Raw genomic sequence first — 17,484 nt, forward strand, 5'->3', positions numbered from 1 at the left:
TATTCTTAAATGACTTAGAAGATTACTTTAGAGAACTTCATGTTTTACCTCTAGAATTAATTAAAGAAAAATGTTACAATGAATAACATGTATTTTTAGAAATTTTTGTTTTGTTGTATGCAGATGACACTGTTATTTTTGCTGATAATTATAATGAAATGCAAAATGCTGTCAAAGTTTTTGAAAATTATTGTAAAATGTGGAAACTTAGTGTGAATATTGGTAAAACTAAAGTGATGGTATTTAGCAAAAGAAAATCGAAAACGGATTTTGATTTTAAACTTGATGGTACATCTCTTGAAATTGTAGATAGCTATACATATCTTGGTCTTTTGCTTAATTATAATGGGTCATTTGTTTGTGCAAAAAGCTTGTAGAACAGTCGCAAAAAGCACTTTTTGCTGTTTATACAAAGATTAGAAATTTACATTTAACTTAAATTGTTTGATTATCTTGTCGAACCTATTTTATTGTATGGATCAGAAATATGGGGATTTGAAAACATTGATATAATTGAAAAAGTTCATCTACAATTTTGCAAGAGAATTCTTAATGTGAGATCAAGTACTCCAAATGTTATGGTATATGGAGAATTAGGAAGGTTTCCACTAGAAATTAAAGTAAAATTGAGAATGTTATCGTTTTGGAATAGAATGGCTAAAAATGAAAACAAACCTATAGTAGTTCTATGTATAAGCTTATTTTCAAATTACATGCTGATGGTATTTGTGAATTTAAATGGGTGTCATTTGTAAAATCTATATTTGACAACTCAGGATTAGGTTATATGTTTTTCAACCAATACATTGATTATTCAACTATCAAACCCGTTATAAAACAGATTCTTCAAGATCAGTTTCTTCAAAAGTGGTCTAGTAATATTGATAACTCGTCTCGTGGCGAATATTATAAGTTATTTAAATCTTAGTTTGGTCTGGAAAATTATCTATTACGTCTTCCAGAGGATAAAAGAATCTGGATTTCAAAACTGAGAACATGTAACCTAAAAATTCCTATGGAAACTGGCAGATGGTACAACATCGCTAGAACAGATCGCATATGTATCTTATGTAATGAATCATGCATTCAATTTAGTGATGAATATCATTATTTATATGTATGTAATAATAGTTCTATTACTGAACTTCGGAAGAAATATATACCGAAATATTATACAACATACCCATCTGTACTGCACTTTTGTTAATAGTTACCTGTCTTTTCTGTCATTTATTGTATTTGATTTGTAATTTGTCCTCATGTAACACATATTTTGTGTCTGAGTGTAAATAAAGAATTGAATTGAAGATGTGTCAAAACACTGAATGTTGTTTCGTTTTATGCTTTTTTATTTGTGAATAGTCAACCTTTTGCAAACCTATAGGACCATACACCATTCTAATGAACGTTGGCATGCTCTTACTTTGATCATGAATATTGTAAAGATCTTTTTCAGTATCAGAACAATTTCTGTAATATAACTGATGTTTCTTCAAAATATCATGTGAACTAGTCAACATTTGTATAATATAATTATAATTTTGACTGCTGCGTTATGTCTATCAGATCATAGACATAGATTTGCGTGTTACTCAGCGCGCACCACATTTGTGATCATGTTATTTCTCCATAGATATTTTTTTTTTTTTTACAACCATCCATCAAAGAAAGCACATGCAGTTGCCAAATGTCTTTAATTATTATCAATTTGTCTTTAAACCATCAAAGACATCAAGTCTTTCATTTCAAATACATATGTAGGTTTTTCTAAAAATAATTTTGAAACATAAAATTCCGGCCCGGGTTGCTGCGAAATATTCCATGAACTGTAATTTTCAAATATGACGGACCGTACGAACTGACGCCTTATACGAGTCAATGAAATCGGGTTATTACTATTTATAGAATACTTGGATTTTATCCAGTTTGGAAAGATGTTATATTATATATATATAGATAGACAGAATCAGAACATAGCAAATACAAGATTTACAAAAAATACCGCAACGTCACAGTGACAGAAACTACTCCAATGGTTAATCCACATAGCACACGTTTAATACAAGGTATAAGTGTCTCCCCTCCAAACTAAGTGTCCCTGGTGCAATTAACTGTTTTATAGGGAACGATACAAAAATTGATTGATAGCGTTAGAGACATATAATTTAGTATATATCCTAATAAAATCATTCATTTACAGGTAAAAATGATGATTTACATATATTTTTAGGCTATAAATGAAATTAAATAGACCTTATTAGTTACATATCATGCTAGTGACATAATACGGTGCATATGGGGTCAGTAAATTCCATATGGGGATTCAAGCTTCGTCGCTCGAATCCCTATATGGCCTGAATTTACTGACCCCGTATATACCGTATTACGTCACTAGCACACTATGTAACGAGTTTATATTACCGGCTATCGTAACGTGTAAAATTTAGACTTGTGATCTATCAAAATGAGCAAGCCAGTCTTCAATATTATACTGTTAGCATTAAGAAACTACTTCCATTGATCCTACAAGAACAATAGCCAGCGATAGCAACATATTAGGTTTAAATATTTCATTAATCATCAATTTCTACGTCTGTTGAAACCTTAAGTTTTTTGTCTCAGTTCCGTTTTGTTTATATAAAGGGACTCAACACCATTTCTAATTAACCGTTTATTCAATACATTTTATCATTTAGATAAATGTTTTACATTGTTATAAAACAAATATGAGAATTAGAGTCATATCGGTGAACATAAATTTGATAGCTATAGTGTCCCTTTAATATTTCAGGATATTACTTTCAACTATACAATTCTGTACATTTTTCACAAGATGAATTTATCAGCTATTTTAAAAAACTAAACAAAACGGACGAGAGTTTTAACCCATTTCAAGAAAAAATTCTCAAAAATTTTGAAACATCATTTGATGATTTTCAAAAAAACAACAGGACAAATGACTTTCAGGAACACATTTAAATAAGTGAGATCGTAATTTAAAGGCAATTAAGTCCCTTAAAAATGGGAAAAGCACAGCTTCTGATCTTATTTCAAATGAAATGTTGAAAAATGGAATATCAGTCTTAACAAAACCATTACAAAAGCTATTTAACTTTATTTTAAATAATGGAAAATTTCCAAAAGTTTGGAATGAAATATTTTTAGTACTTCTACATAACTAGAGGCTCTGAAGTCGCTCACCTTGGTCTGTGTGCATATTAAACAATGGACACATAAATTCATGACTAATTGTGTTTTGGTGATGGTGATGTGTTTGTAGATCTTACTTTACTGCACATTCTTGTTGCTACAATTATCTCTAGCTATAATGAACTTGGCCCAGTAATTACAGTGGAAAATAATTTTCTAAAAATTTATACAAAAAATTGACTATAAAGGGCAATAACTCCTTAAGGGGTCATTTGAAAATTTTGGTCATGTTTAACTAAATTGTAGATCTTTCTTTGCTGAACATTATTGCTGTTTACAGTTTATCTCTATCTATAATAATATTCAAGATAATAACCAAAAACTGCAAAAATTTATTCAAAATTACCAATTTGGGGGCAGAAACCCGAAACCCAACAAGGGGTTGTCTGCTTTGTCTGAAAATTTAAAAAAAAAGCCAAAATCTACATGTCACCCCTATGTACTATTTTTAGCCATGGTGGCCATCTTGGTTGGTTAGCCAGGTCACGCCATACATTTTTTAAACTAGATACCCCAATGATGATTGTGGCCAAGTTTTGTTGAATTTGTCCCAGTAGTTTCAAAGGAGAAGATTTTTTTTAAAAGAATACTAAAATTTTTGAAAATGGTTAAACATTGACTATAAAGGGCAATAACTCCTTAAGGGGTCAACTGACAATTTAGGTCATGTTTGACTTATTTGTAGATCTTACTTTGCTGAACATTATTGCTGTTTACAGTTTATCTCAATCCATAATAATATTCAAGATAATAACCAAAAACTGCAAAATTTTATTTAAAATTACTAATTTGGTGGCAGCAACCCAACAACGGGTTGTCTGATTTGTCTGAAAATTTCCAGGCAGATAGATCTTGACCTAATAGACAATTTTACCCCAGTCAGATTTGCTCTAAATGCTTTGGTTTCAGAGTTATAAGCCAAAATCTACATTTTACCCCTAGGTTCTATTTTTAGCCATGGCGGCCATCTTGGTTGGTTGGCCGGGTCACGCCACACATTTTTCAAACTAGATACCCCAATGATGATTGTGGCCAAGTTTGGTTAAATTTGGCCCAGTAGTTTCAGAGGAGAAGATTATTGTAAAAGTTAACGACGACGGACTACGACGGACGACGACGGAAGGACCAGGTGAGCTAAAAATGGAAGCAAAAGTAACCCTGGTAATTACAGAGGGATATTATCCATTACTTCGAACCTGGGAAAATTGTTTAATAAAATAATCCTCTCTCGATTACTTGCTAATATAAATGTAAACAAATTAATAAGTAATAACCAGATTGGCTTCAAAGAAGATAGTAGAACTGCAGACCACATCTTTTCCTTGAAATCTATTGTTAGCAATTATAAATCAAAAAACAAAAAAATATTTGCTGCTAACATGCAGCTTTCATTGATCTTAGAAAAGCGTTTGATACAATTTGGAGAATAGGATTATTTCATAAACTACTTCAAAGTAATATACCAAAACATATTTTTAATATAATATTTTCAATGTACTCTACTACAACATGTAGAATTAAATTTTCTAATGGTCTTAGCCCATCATTTGAATCAAACTGTGGTGTTAAACAAGGAGATGTATTGAGTCCTCTTCTCTTTAATGCCCTCTTTAATTTTTTTTTTATAAACGACATACTTAAAGACTTGGAAAATATCAATGCAGATCCAGTTGTAGTTGGCGATGTTTCGTTAAATGCACTTTTGTATACCGATGATATTGTATTATTATCTGATAGCAAAGAGGGTTTGCAAACTGATTGTCTCAATTATGGAAAGCCAACGGGGTCAAAATTCTTAATTCGTGACTTGTCATGCTAGCAAGACAAATCTTTGTATATATATGTGGTGGTGTTTAACGACCTTGACTGGCCTTTCAGTCCTCGCACGGTCGGCTCGGTGCCCGAAGGCGTTTGGTGAGCTTTAAATATTCTGGTGCCATGGGTCAGGAACAAGTAGTGGAGGTCGCAATATGGAGGCCGCCATCTTGGTTTTGGTGAGTTGTTTTTGGTTTTTGACTATTTTGTTGTTTTATTCTTCACTAACGGCTGCTTTCAGGGCCAGTTTGGTCAGCTTGGCAGCCCGCTAGCCTCGATGATGGAGTACTGGTAGATGATCTCGGACGTAGTTCGAAAGATGACAGGAAGCATTATCAGGACCAAAGCCGTGAGGCAGTGAAATGAAGGTCGTATCACCCAACAGCCTAGGATACAGCCCTCGGACGTTAATCGGCATAACACTCCCCATAATACAATGGTTTTGGAGTGCATGTTAACGCGGGTACGCCAACTACTACGTCTATCTGTACGGCATGGATCGGTTTCTGTCATCTTAAGTAGTAATTAAAAAGTCGTTGATATCTAACTGTAAACCCTCATCGAAGATAGCGGGTAAAGGAGAGCTGGCCCAGCACGTCCGTTCAGCTGTAATGACTGAGACGTGACTGAATGTGGATTGGATTGAATTATTTGGTTGATCGACACTGAGTAAAGCATGGCAATTAAGATAGGCGGGGTTTCAGCTTGTATACATCATACTTAAATTTTATTGGATGTTATGTTTGAGGTTAAGGACACTAAATTTTAAAACATCACATGACAAATATTCTCACATGTTTCCTCACGTCCAATAAAATTTAAGTATAATGTATACAAGCTGAAGCCCCGCCTATCTTAATTGCCATGCTTGAGCAAACATTGATACACACAAAGCAAGCAAGCCAAACAAAGATTTGTCTTGCTAACATTAATGTAAAAACTGTAATACTTATTGTTACTTGGGTATTAATATTAGATATAATGGCAGTTTTAATGTCGCCATCACTTCGCTTATGGAAAAAGCTAGAAAAGCATGTTTTAAATTAAAGAAAACAATAGGATTAGATAACCCTTGTAAACTTCTGGTTCCTTATAGTAGCCCCTATTCTCCTTTATTGTAGCGAAATCTGGGGAATTATTTTGACATTTAAAGACAGTGATACCTATGAAAAGTTGCCTATAAAATTTATTAAAGAAATCTTGGGAGTACACTGTAAGGCCTCGAATGATGCATGTCGTTTCGAACTTGCAAGACTGCCATTGAAAAATAGGATAATGTTATCTAGCATTAAATTCTGGGACCATTTAATCACTTCAGAAGGAAGTTTAGTGCACCAAATATATATAATGCTACAAAAAAAAGCAACCCATGGGTTAAAAGGTTAAATATTATTGTTCAAAACTTAGGTTTATCTTATTTGTCAAATGATAACCTTACTATTAAACCTCTGTTTGGTTTTATAAAACAGACTAATTGACCAGGGTTTCCAGGAACAACATGCAAATATTTCAGCATCTCCAAAATTAACATTTTTCCAGAGTGTTTACAAAATGAGTGAACGGGCAGGTAATTATGTTGATGCTTAAAAAAATAGATCAGATCGATCATCATTATGTAAATTAAGAGTTAGTGCTCATAACCTTGAGGGGGAGGACAGGGGTTACCCTTCTCCCTTCTCCCACCCCTCTTCTCCTTTCTCCTACCCCCGTTCTCCTTTCTCCCATTAGAATAAAACATCTCCTTTTGAGATAAATTAAAAAAAAATCTCCTTTCTCCAACTTTTTCTCCTTTCTCCTACCCCCTTTCTCCCTGTCTCCCTTACCCCTGTCCTCCCCCTCAACCTTGCTATTGAAAGAGGTATATTTAAAAATGCCCAGAGATCAAAGAATTTGTGAAATCTGTAAAAGTGGCGAAATTGAAAATAACAGCACACATGCTGCTACACTGCAGAGGTTACTCCAGTATTAGAGAGACTTTTGTATTAAAAAAGTACAAAATTACAGGAAAAAGTATAACCACCATGTGCGATAAAAATAAAATAAATCTTATACTTAATAATACATCTTATACGGCACTAAAATTATCTTCCTCTTTCGTAACAAATTGTTTAAATGCAAGAAGTAATCTGTTGTAATAGATTTTCATTATACCTTTAATCGGTTATTCACGTATTAATATATACATATATATATAATTGTTTGTATTTTACTGCCATGTATAGCAAATTGTTTATCCATTCGGTCATTACCATTTATTGTAAATGCCGGTTTGTGCCAATACAATATTGTCTATGAGGGGGAGGACAGGGGGGTACCCTTCTCCCTTCTCCCACCCCTCTTCTCCTTTCTCATACCCCCGTTCTCCTCTCTCCATTAGAATAAAACAACTCCTTTTGAGATATTTTTTTTTGAAATATTAGATTATTTTTTAAAAGGAGAGATATTTTATTTTTTCTCCTTTCTCCAACTTTTTCTCCTTTCTCCCAGCCTTCCTCTCCTTTCTCCTACCCCCTTTCTCCTTTTTCCCATCCCCTTTCTCCTACCCCCTTTCTCCCTGTCTCCCTTACCCCTGCAGGGCCGTAACTAGCCTCTTTTAATAGTGACAGAGGCAAAACATATTCGCCGAGCGTAGCGAGGAGAAAATTTTTTGTCGAGGGGTCTTGAGGCCGCTCAAGGCCCCCAGAAGCTCTGAGAAAAATAACGCAATATCATGCATTCTGAGCGTTTCACGGACTATTTCTTACATTGAAACGCAAATAATCTTGAGCTAATTTTTCGACAACATTCTAGTCTCAAAGCAAAAACATAGATTTATTGTAATTTAAGACTTTTAGGTTTTAGGGGCAACATTAAAAGGTATGTAGGATAAAGTGAAAATCGTATTTCTCATAATCATTAATACCGGGTCTGTCCGTCTGCTCTTGTCTTGTATTGTGCTGACTTTGGTGATTTTTTTATGACTATATTTAAATATAGTGACAGTGCAGTATTATACTTTAAGTACTAGTACTGCTTAAGTCGACACTAGGGACCATCTTGACCTTCTTTTACGGTATTAATGATTATTGAAGTCCAAGACCCTCCAGCAACTATCAAGATGAAGAACAGGAATAAAAACTTTGACCATTGATCATTTGTATTGTTTCTATGTATGCGATTAGGTCCCGTGCACGTTTACTCCATATTCCTTTATTTTCTGTCTAAACACGACTTAATGCAAGTTTAACCATTCAATGTAAAAGGTTATATGGCAATACATTGTTTTTTTAAATGATTTGATACCGGGAAATTGGTGGTCTTTCTTTAATTTAAACCATGTCAGCTATGTAGTTTTATCCACAGGAGCTTGGGTATATGATACAGATATTTTTTTCTATATTCAATCTAATTAAATATGTAGTATAACGTAATCAGAGATCAATATTTTAATTAGATTGTTCTATATTTATAATACATATCATGATATCTATCACTTCTGTGCATGTCTCACCTATATATAGCTAGTTTCGAGTGATTTAAACGACTCAGAGAAAATACTCAATTTTACAATCCATACTAAGACAGATTGCTGGTAATTTTCTCTGACTCGAAACAAGGTGAGACATGTACAAAAGTGATAGATATGTATAATTAATATAGAAAACTGAATATCTTAATCAACGGAAAAAAAAGACAAAAACATATTTGTATTCTTTGATATCAAGTTCAATTATCCATGCAGAAACGAAAAATATTTCTGTGTCCAGTATAGCATCGTAGATAGATATAGGAAGATGTGGTATTAGTGCCAATGAGACAACTCTCCATCCAAATAACAATTTATAAAAGTAACCATTATAAGTCAATGTACGGCCTTCAACACGGAGCCTTGGCTCACACCGAACAAAAATCTATAAAGGGCCCCAAAATTACTAGTGTAAAACCATTCAAACGAGTAAACCAACGGTCTAATCTATATAAAAAACGAGAGCATATTCTTAAAATATTTTCCCGCACAATATCTGGACATCGGTGGACATGCAACATTGCACACGTTTACAAATGAAAAACAACACTTAGACTATAGTCATAAAGTAGGACAATAGAAGAACAAAAGACAAACTGAGACACAGAAGTACCAACAATAGACCATCAACTCCGAAAACCAAAAGTAAAATAGAAACATAGATCATGAAAAAAATAAAGTGGCGACATCAGTCCAGTGAAGAGAACTTGCTTCTTGCAAGACACTTTCCGTGAAAACAATTTGATATAAAGACAATTTTTTTTAATTTTTTTTTAAAATTTCCAGCATGAGGCATTTGCCTCATTTGCCTCAATGTAGTTACGGCCCTGCCCTGTCCTCCCCCTCGTCTATTGTCTTGTCTATTATAATCTGTGAAATTATTTCCCATTATACATGTTATAATACATTTATTTTATTTTTTTTATTTACTAAATTAGCTTAACATTGCGCGGGGAAAAAATCTGACTCAGCGGATAAAAATTCCACTTGAAGATTAATGGTTGCTCCTTAAGGGGGGTCGAAGGTGGGGCATCATATATATATTGTAAGTAAAATAGTCCCATGTTTAAGGTTGCTCACTTTTGAGCATCATCGTCTGTTTTTAATGCGATCATTTATATTTCAATGATTTCAACTGAAATTTGTCTTTATATTTACTGAAGACTCGTCGACACTGTAGACAAAACTCATCGCAAAAATATAAGAGTAGACAAAACCTGGGACTATTAAAGTTCCAGACAAAAACTGAGACTACTGTAAAATTATACAAGAGTGAATAAGATTAGTTACCTAATGTCCCATTTTGTGACAGAGTTAATTATGACCTATAGGACATTAATGGATATTCTTTTAGACAGCAGTCAACAATGCTGAGTAAATCGATGATGTTTTATTTTTGTAAAATTTAATCTTGGACTTGACAACATTTCACTATTTGAAAATCTCCCAACATTTGCGGACAATGCGTCACATCCTCTTTCGAAATAACCGTTGCGCATTTCGGTCACGCATCTGGAACCCAGTATATTTATGTCGACTGCAACCGAAAGTAAACTTGACAGCAAATTTTATTACAATAAGTGTTGCCTTCGATTTGTTGCAAAAAGAATAACATTACATCATTTTTCAACATTCTAGTGAGGCACTGCAAAATGTTGAATCTGAGTGCAAAAACAAAACATCATTCCAAGACGAACCGATCCGACAAGTAAAAATGCATCAGAGAAAGTAGGACACAACCTCGTTTTCGTATCTATGGATGTCTTCGTGAGAAACCATCATGTGGACAAAAACACTTTTTATGACAATGTCATTTTATTTTACACATAATAGTCAGTCATAAATGTTACATTGTAAACATATTATTACCTATATGCACACATGATTGTTTAAATTTAACGTGTCAAAGTATATATCGACATTTTTAATCAGTATCTCATACTGTTTATGATAGTAAAACGTAAAAAAATGCCATTACAATAGAGTTGATGATCTCATGGTGATATCATTCCTTGAAGTTTTGCCCACTTATATCGGATGACTGTACCATCACAGATAATTTTCACAGAATTTTTAATTGACAGTACAATTACAAATTCTGAGTGAAGGGATTTAAAAAAACGAGGATAAACAATTTTCTTCTAGCACAGATTATATTCATTATTTTGACATTGAACTCTCCAAATGAAACTCTAAACCTGTGAGAAACATGTGATTTTTAAGTGCATTGAAATATTTTACAAATGTCGCTTTCTAACTTCCTGGATTCTGCAAATAGTTTGCATGATCAAGGTCATTAATTGATACAATCGTACATTATAACGTTATATATCTCATTTCCAAAACACTTCTACAGAACATTTAACAGGACAATATTCAACTAATGCTTAAATTGTGATGACTTGAAGCACATGTCACGGAAAAGTAAACCAGGAAATTCTGCTGCTGCTGAGAGATTGGCAGATTATACTGGTGAAACAGCAATGCCTTTTCCAGGCCCTGGAATGGGGTCCTCAGGCTCCGGTTCAGGATCGTTTGACCATGAGGAATATGCTCATGCTGGAGCTACAATGGTCAGTGTTGCTAGTGATACCAATGATTTAGATGACATGTCTTCATCGTTGGATGAAATGGATATTCAGCGAGACATATCAAAGGTATAACACGGCCAGATGTACATATAATTTTTTTGTTCTGTACCCTTAGCATTTGGATAATTGTTTTAAAGTCTTACATTTATTAATAATGCTTTCTGCATGTCATGCTAAAAAAGAAAAGAACAGTTTAAATACATTTTGGTTAATTATTCCATTAAGAAATTTATCGCAATAATAATAATAGTTAGTTCAGAAGTAGATGTTGCTCTCGTGAATTAAATTCAGCTATTTTCCTTTCATTTGTTGATGAAAATTGTTGATATAAAAATTATTCAGCTCAAAGGTTTTCTTTCCAATGTACATAGGTATTCAACAGCTGAATTTGGCTTCCTCTTTCACCATGTTCACTGCAGCTAAAAAATAGTATGATCGTAAATAAACATTTGAAATTGTGATTCATAAATTAACCATCATAAATAGAGAGATCTGATTGGAGTACTTCATGTAACACATGACTTAAATATTTGTGAGCACACTAGGTATTTTGATTGTTTAATATCAGTAATAAAATAATATAGATCCATATGATTGGTAGGAAAAAAATACATGAACTACTAAAAATTGATAAACTTCAATTACTTGTTTATGTTGTCATTAACACATGAATTTAATCATTGATTAAAGCCTAAGTGTTTATGAGCAACTCCATACTTCGACTTAGTTTCAGAGGAAAAAAAATGATTGTCCAATTTGAATGTGCACTGCAGCTGCATGTAACATACATGTAGGGTTGTCAAAATAATAACAGAATAAGACAACCTTTTATAGTGGACCCTGATCATGAGTGAACAGATCAGCCTTTGCAGTTATCCAGATTTTAATCATTAGCCATAAATGGAGGGGTGATCAATACACATTATTGTATTTGTCCGCCATTACTGGACATCACAAAAGTTCCCTTAAAATTTTGACGTCCTGATAGAAAATATCTGACGCCACAATGGAAAAATGAATGTTGTATGACATCAAAAGTTCAAACGGGACAAATTTCCAAATAAATTTAGTGATAAGGTGTTTGCACCACAATCACTTCATGTTTTGTCCCTCTTTTCAGTGCAAACGAAAAAAAAAGAGCCAAGTTTAGATTATTTCTCATTAAGTGATTCAGTCTGTAAGGATCTTAATTTTTCAGATGACCAAATCTTTTAATTATTTAAAACTAGTGACAATGATTGATTGATTGTTTTTTTTGCTAGTGACAATGTATTAACAAAGTAAATAGCTGTAAACATAAAGCAACTGAATTACAAAACCTACTACATAGCCTGAATTGCTACTGTGTTGATGTCTAATTAAATATTGTCAAGCAAGCAAAAGATTGCTGAGCACACATGATCACACATACATGTAAATTAATTTGCAGCGGTAATCAGACAAACATGACGAAAAGAGTTAGAACAGACATGTTTATCATGTCTTATTAAATAAATTAAAACATGTTTTTTAACTATGTACATGTACATGTATATATTTTGGGTTTCCCCCAGCAAATTATAAAGTTTGTAATTGCTTATGAAGAAGGGAATCTAAAATCAATATGTGAAATATGCTTGCATTACCTCTAATTGGATACTTGAATTTGAGGTCCAAGACTTCAAGGGTACCACAATATAGAGCATGATCTGCTTACACTTTTAGAACACATCTACTGAATACTTTGTTATGTTGGGGTTTATGTTGGAATGTCTAAAGTAGTTTTCTTTATACCGCTTTGTAGACTGTTCAAAGTCCTCGTTTTTTGTCCAGACATTGCCAGTCACTCTAACTTTTGAGTTTTGAATGTCTCTTTGGTGCATATGTTTCATTTGTCTGTTTTAAAGTTCATTCGAGTATTTTTTTCTATTCAGTATGTTCGTTTTTATGCCCTCGCTGTAGCAAAGGGAATATCAAGTTTTACCCTAGTCCATCTGTCCTGTATAATGTATGTGTGTCCCAAAATTGGTTTTTGTTCTCTAACTTTAGTTTGCCTATACCAAATGTTATGAAACTTATACACAAAGCTTATTACCCCAAAACTCAGATCAAGTATGAATTTGGGTAGGGTCACTTTAACCATTCTTGAGTGATGTCCCTTTATAATGTTGTATGAAAGCTAGACATCCCTTGGACACATTCCCCATTTATTTATTTTTTACTACATGGTTTAAATGTCTGTATTCCCTTTGGGTGAAGATAATAATGGATTAAAGTGCATTTTCAAAGTTATTGCATAATTAAACATTTTACATACATTGTATACATGTACTTATCATTTGAAGTAGAACATGAGTAATAGCAGATGAGTAATGAGATTTACTGTAAATTTAAATTAAGAAATCATTGCGAGGTTTGTTTTATTGCGAATGATGTGAGTGGGTCAGTATTGCAATAATAAAAACTTGCATTTTAATAACTGAAACATAGACCTGTCCTTTATACAGATTTTTCTAAATCACTATAATTAAGCTTGCATATTTGTCCATTCTTGAAAAACTGCAATAATAAAAACACACAATAATTTCTGAATTTACAATACACAGAAATGTATACTATATAAAAAAATATTATATATATACTTATATACATTTAGATATACCAGCAATAAGATAAGGAAGATTTAAAACAAATGTCCACAAAAATCAGATTATAATATTAATACAGTGCATGCCAAAATATGAATAAATAAATTTTCTAGTTTTAGGTTTTGCTTAGAATTTATAAATTTTCGAAAATATTGCTTACCAGGAAAAGAGGATGTTTTCCCAATGAATCAACTCCAATGAGGTTTATGCACTTTCACTGAAATAGATTAATATTTCCTGGTATGACTTATATGGAAAAGGTCAACAAATAAACAAGTTCATGAATTAACAATATAGATCATTTTAATTTCCCCCTGTAATTTTTGTCATAAAAATGTTATTTGGTGCTATGTCTGAAAACTTTTCAGATTGCTTTAAGAGATGCAGGCATGCATTGCTGTCAAAAACAACAAACTTTTAATTTACATTCTAAATTTATGCATTTACAGCATCCTCAAGATAAAAAGGCAAGTTCTGGAAGTATTGGTTCATTAGATCCTATTCGACAGAAAGAGGTTACAGTAAAAACACCTGGTCAGAAGAATCCTAAGCCTACTGTGAAGAAAGCTACACTAAAAGCTGATTTAGTAAGTATACAACTCTGGGTTTTATAACTTTTGGAAAGTTTGGGTCAGAGTGGAAAAACATACATGGGTGACAATCTGTACTTAATTACTTTTAATTTTTTTCAAGTCCTAAATATTTTTATTCACTTGGCTATCATAGATCTGATTGAAATGTAGCCCCATTTTAAAAGTAAACTTTTTAAAGTAAGTTGAACACAGAACAAAATACAAGATGGGATATATAGTAGATAACTGGTCAACATGGTCAAATTAATATGTGTTAAAATCTTTGTTCATGAATCACCTTGAAGTTTTTTTTAAAAATGATAATGAGAAGCAAGGGTTTAGGGTTGTCTGCCTGTTTGTAGCTGAATATTCTTGGCTATAAACCATTATTAAGACTGTAACTATGTTGTAGGATGTTGCAAAGGAGTTCAAGAAATGCAAAGAAGAGGAGGCTAAGAGATTAGACTTAAGCAAGTCACAGGTAATCATTAAGACAAATTTGTAGATGACATAATGTTTCATTATAAAATGGATGAATAATCATGATCAGAAACTTTGATTAAATTGCACTAAACGAAATTTCTACATGTACAAGATAATAACTGATTTGTGAAAAGTCTTGATTAGATTTTACAAGAGTTAAATCTATGGATTTCACTGTCCATAGACAGAGATGCAATATGAATATTTTAGTCCCCTAACAACAAAGATAAATGTGACTTTCGGTCTGCACTTCTTCAGTCTGTCTGTTTCTCTGTCCGTCATTCCGGCAAATAAGTTTTCCACACTTTTTCACCAACAAAGTACATGTATAGCTATGAAACAAAGAAATGGGTAACATAAGTGACTTTTGGGTATTGTTTTTACAGATTACAGTAATTCCAAGCTTAGTTAAAGAGGTGAGTATATATATATTAATATAAGTCTAGTCTGTTTTTGAACTTTGCGAAGATGATTATGAAATAAAACAGTTTATTGAGCCCCTGTTAGCTCACCTTGTATGAAAAGGCTTTTGCCATCATTTGGCATCTGTTGTCTTCATCAGTACATATGTCAATTGTTGTAAACTTTATCAAATGTTAATAAAAGATCTTCTCTAATAAAACTATGCAAAATATAACCAAACTTTACCTATATGTTTATTTGGATAGTTTAAAAATTGTATCCTAGGATTTAATGTCTTCCAACATGGCTCCTGTTACTAAAATTAGAAAGTACGGGGGGTAGAATGCAGTATCTGTCTAAACCTAAAGCAGTGAAAGCCAATTTGAGACTTGTAAAAATAAAAAGTCAATGCGTTTCTCCTGTTGAATTTTCCCAAAAAAACAAGACATCCTTTTTTGAGTTATTGTCCCTTAAATATGATTTTTTTTTGTTGTGGCAGAAACTATGATAGACAGAGTATTTTTATGGGCCTATTTACCCATGAATGCCAAGTATTTAGAAATTATAGAAACCATATAAATTTCATTTAGAGCTGCAAATGAGAGATAAAGACCATTTATTTAAGAATTGAATGCTTCTTTTTGTAAATTTATTGGGGTGTAAAAGCGTTGACTGAAGTACATTTTGTTCCGTGCTTCATTCTAAAAAGGTGCGCACGGTCAACGCTTTTACAACCCTATAAAGTTACAAAAAGAAGCATTCAATACTTATAATTACATTTTTTAGCTATGATCATGAAAACACGAATTTTATATATTTTTTATTTAATTCACCTGTGCACTTTATTGTTGGACCACGTGTTATTATGAATGAAAAGTTGTATTGAGCAATGCAACTGCTTACGGAATAACATGTGAATTGCAGTTAGCCAATCAGAATAAAGTATTATAATGAAACATACATCTAATATAATTATATTGATATCCAAATCTAAAGATGATAAAATATATTCTCCTCTTTGTAGCTTTTAATATATGATCATGAAGTATGTGGTTCTACATTGGATAAACTTTTGAAAATCACATTTTACTGAATTAGCACCTAAATTGAGTGATATTGTGGCAACTCATATTTATTACTTCCAATCACTACATATACAAGGAATGTAAGGAATGTTAATTTGAATATTTAAAGACTGCTGTTTTTATAAAGTTTTGTCATGCATGAAGAAAATGACTTTAAAGCTATTTAGTTTTTTGGAGTAAATATTGAATAATTCATTACATGATAAATAAATATAATGTAAAAAAAAAGTGTTAATGTTTTATTCATCCTTCCTTTTCAGTTAACACAACTCCAGGAGTTTTATTTGTATGGTAACAAATTAGGAACATTGCCATCAGAAATAGGATATTTAACAAATTTATCCAAGTTAGGACTAAGTGAAAATTCATTGACAAATTTACCGGACACTCTTGAAAATCTGAAACTGATCCGTGTTCTTGATCTCCGACACAATAGGCTGAATGAGGTAAGAATTATTTTGTTAGACACAAGCATTATAGAATTTAAATTGAATGATCAGATTAACAGATATTATTTTTTAGCTCACCTGGCCTAAAAGGCCATGTGAGCTTTTCTCATCACTTGGCGTCCGTCGTCGTCGTCGTCGTCGTCTGTCGTCGTTAACAATTTTTCAAACATCTTCTCCTCTGAAACTACTGAATGGATTTGAATGAAACTTAACATGATTGTTCCTTAGTATATCCTGCACAAAATGTGCGCTTCGATTTTTGATCCGTCAAAAAACATGGCCGCCGTTACTTAAAATAGAACATAGGGGTCAAATGCAGTTTTTGGCTTATATCTCAAAAACGAAAGCATTTAGAGCAAATCTGACATGGGGTAAAAATGTTCATTAGGTCAAGATCTATCAGCCCTGAAATTTTCAGATGAATCAAACAAACCATTGTTGGGTTGCTGCCACTTAATTGGTAATTTTAAGGAAATTTTGCAGTTTTTGGTCATTATCTTGAATATTATTATAGATAAAGATAAACTGTATACAGCAAAAAAGATCAGCAAAGTAAGATCTACAAATAAGTTAATATGACCAAAATTGTCAATTGACCCCTTAAGGGGTTATTGTCCTTTAATGACAATTTTTCACAATTTGTTCATCATATTTGCTAACTTTAAAAAATCTTCTCCTCTGAAACTACTGAATGGATTTGGTTAAAACTTAGCATGGTTGTTCCTTAGATTATCCTGCACAAAGT

At 32.6% G+C, this 17,484-nt stretch overlaps 2 protein-coding genes across 2 annotated transcripts in view; one reads left to right on the forward strand and one right to left on the reverse strand.

The window, feature by feature from the left end:
* LOC139481184 (large ribosomal subunit protein eL32-like) overlaps window positions 1-13,981 on the reverse strand; it is a 26,543-nt gene extending 12,562 nt beyond the window's left edge. Inside the window, exon 1 of the mRNA XM_071264342.1 lies at window positions 13,909-13,981. The gene's annotated coding sequence lies outside the window, so the exon portion shown is untranslated. The remainder of the gene's footprint in view (window positions 1-13,908) is intronic.
* The window catches only part of LOC139481183 (leucine-rich repeat protein SHOC-2-like), a 26,750-nt gene continuing 19,366 nt past the window's right edge, over window positions 10,101-17,484 (forward strand). Inside the window, exons 1-6 of the mRNA XM_071264338.1 lie at window positions 10,101-10,362; window positions 10,887-11,187; window positions 14,198-14,335; window positions 14,733-14,801; window positions 15,190-15,219; window positions 16,551-16,736. Of these exons, the coding sequence (XP_071120439.1) occupies window positions 10,942-11,187; window positions 14,198-14,335; window positions 14,733-14,801; window positions 15,190-15,219; window positions 16,551-16,736 (669 nt within the window). The 5' untranslated portion in view covers window positions 10,101-10,362; window positions 10,887-10,941. The remainder of the gene's footprint in view (window positions 10,363-10,886; window positions 11,188-14,197; window positions 14,336-14,732; window positions 14,802-15,189; window positions 15,220-16,550; window positions 16,737-17,484) is intronic.

The sequence above is a fragment of the Mytilus edulis genome, chromosome 7, assembly GCF_963676685.1.
Source record: "Mytilus edulis chromosome 7, xbMytEdul2.2, whole genome shotgun sequence".
Classification (NCBI taxonomy): Eukaryota; Metazoa; Mollusca; class Bivalvia; order Mytilida; family Mytilidae; genus Mytilus; species Mytilus edulis.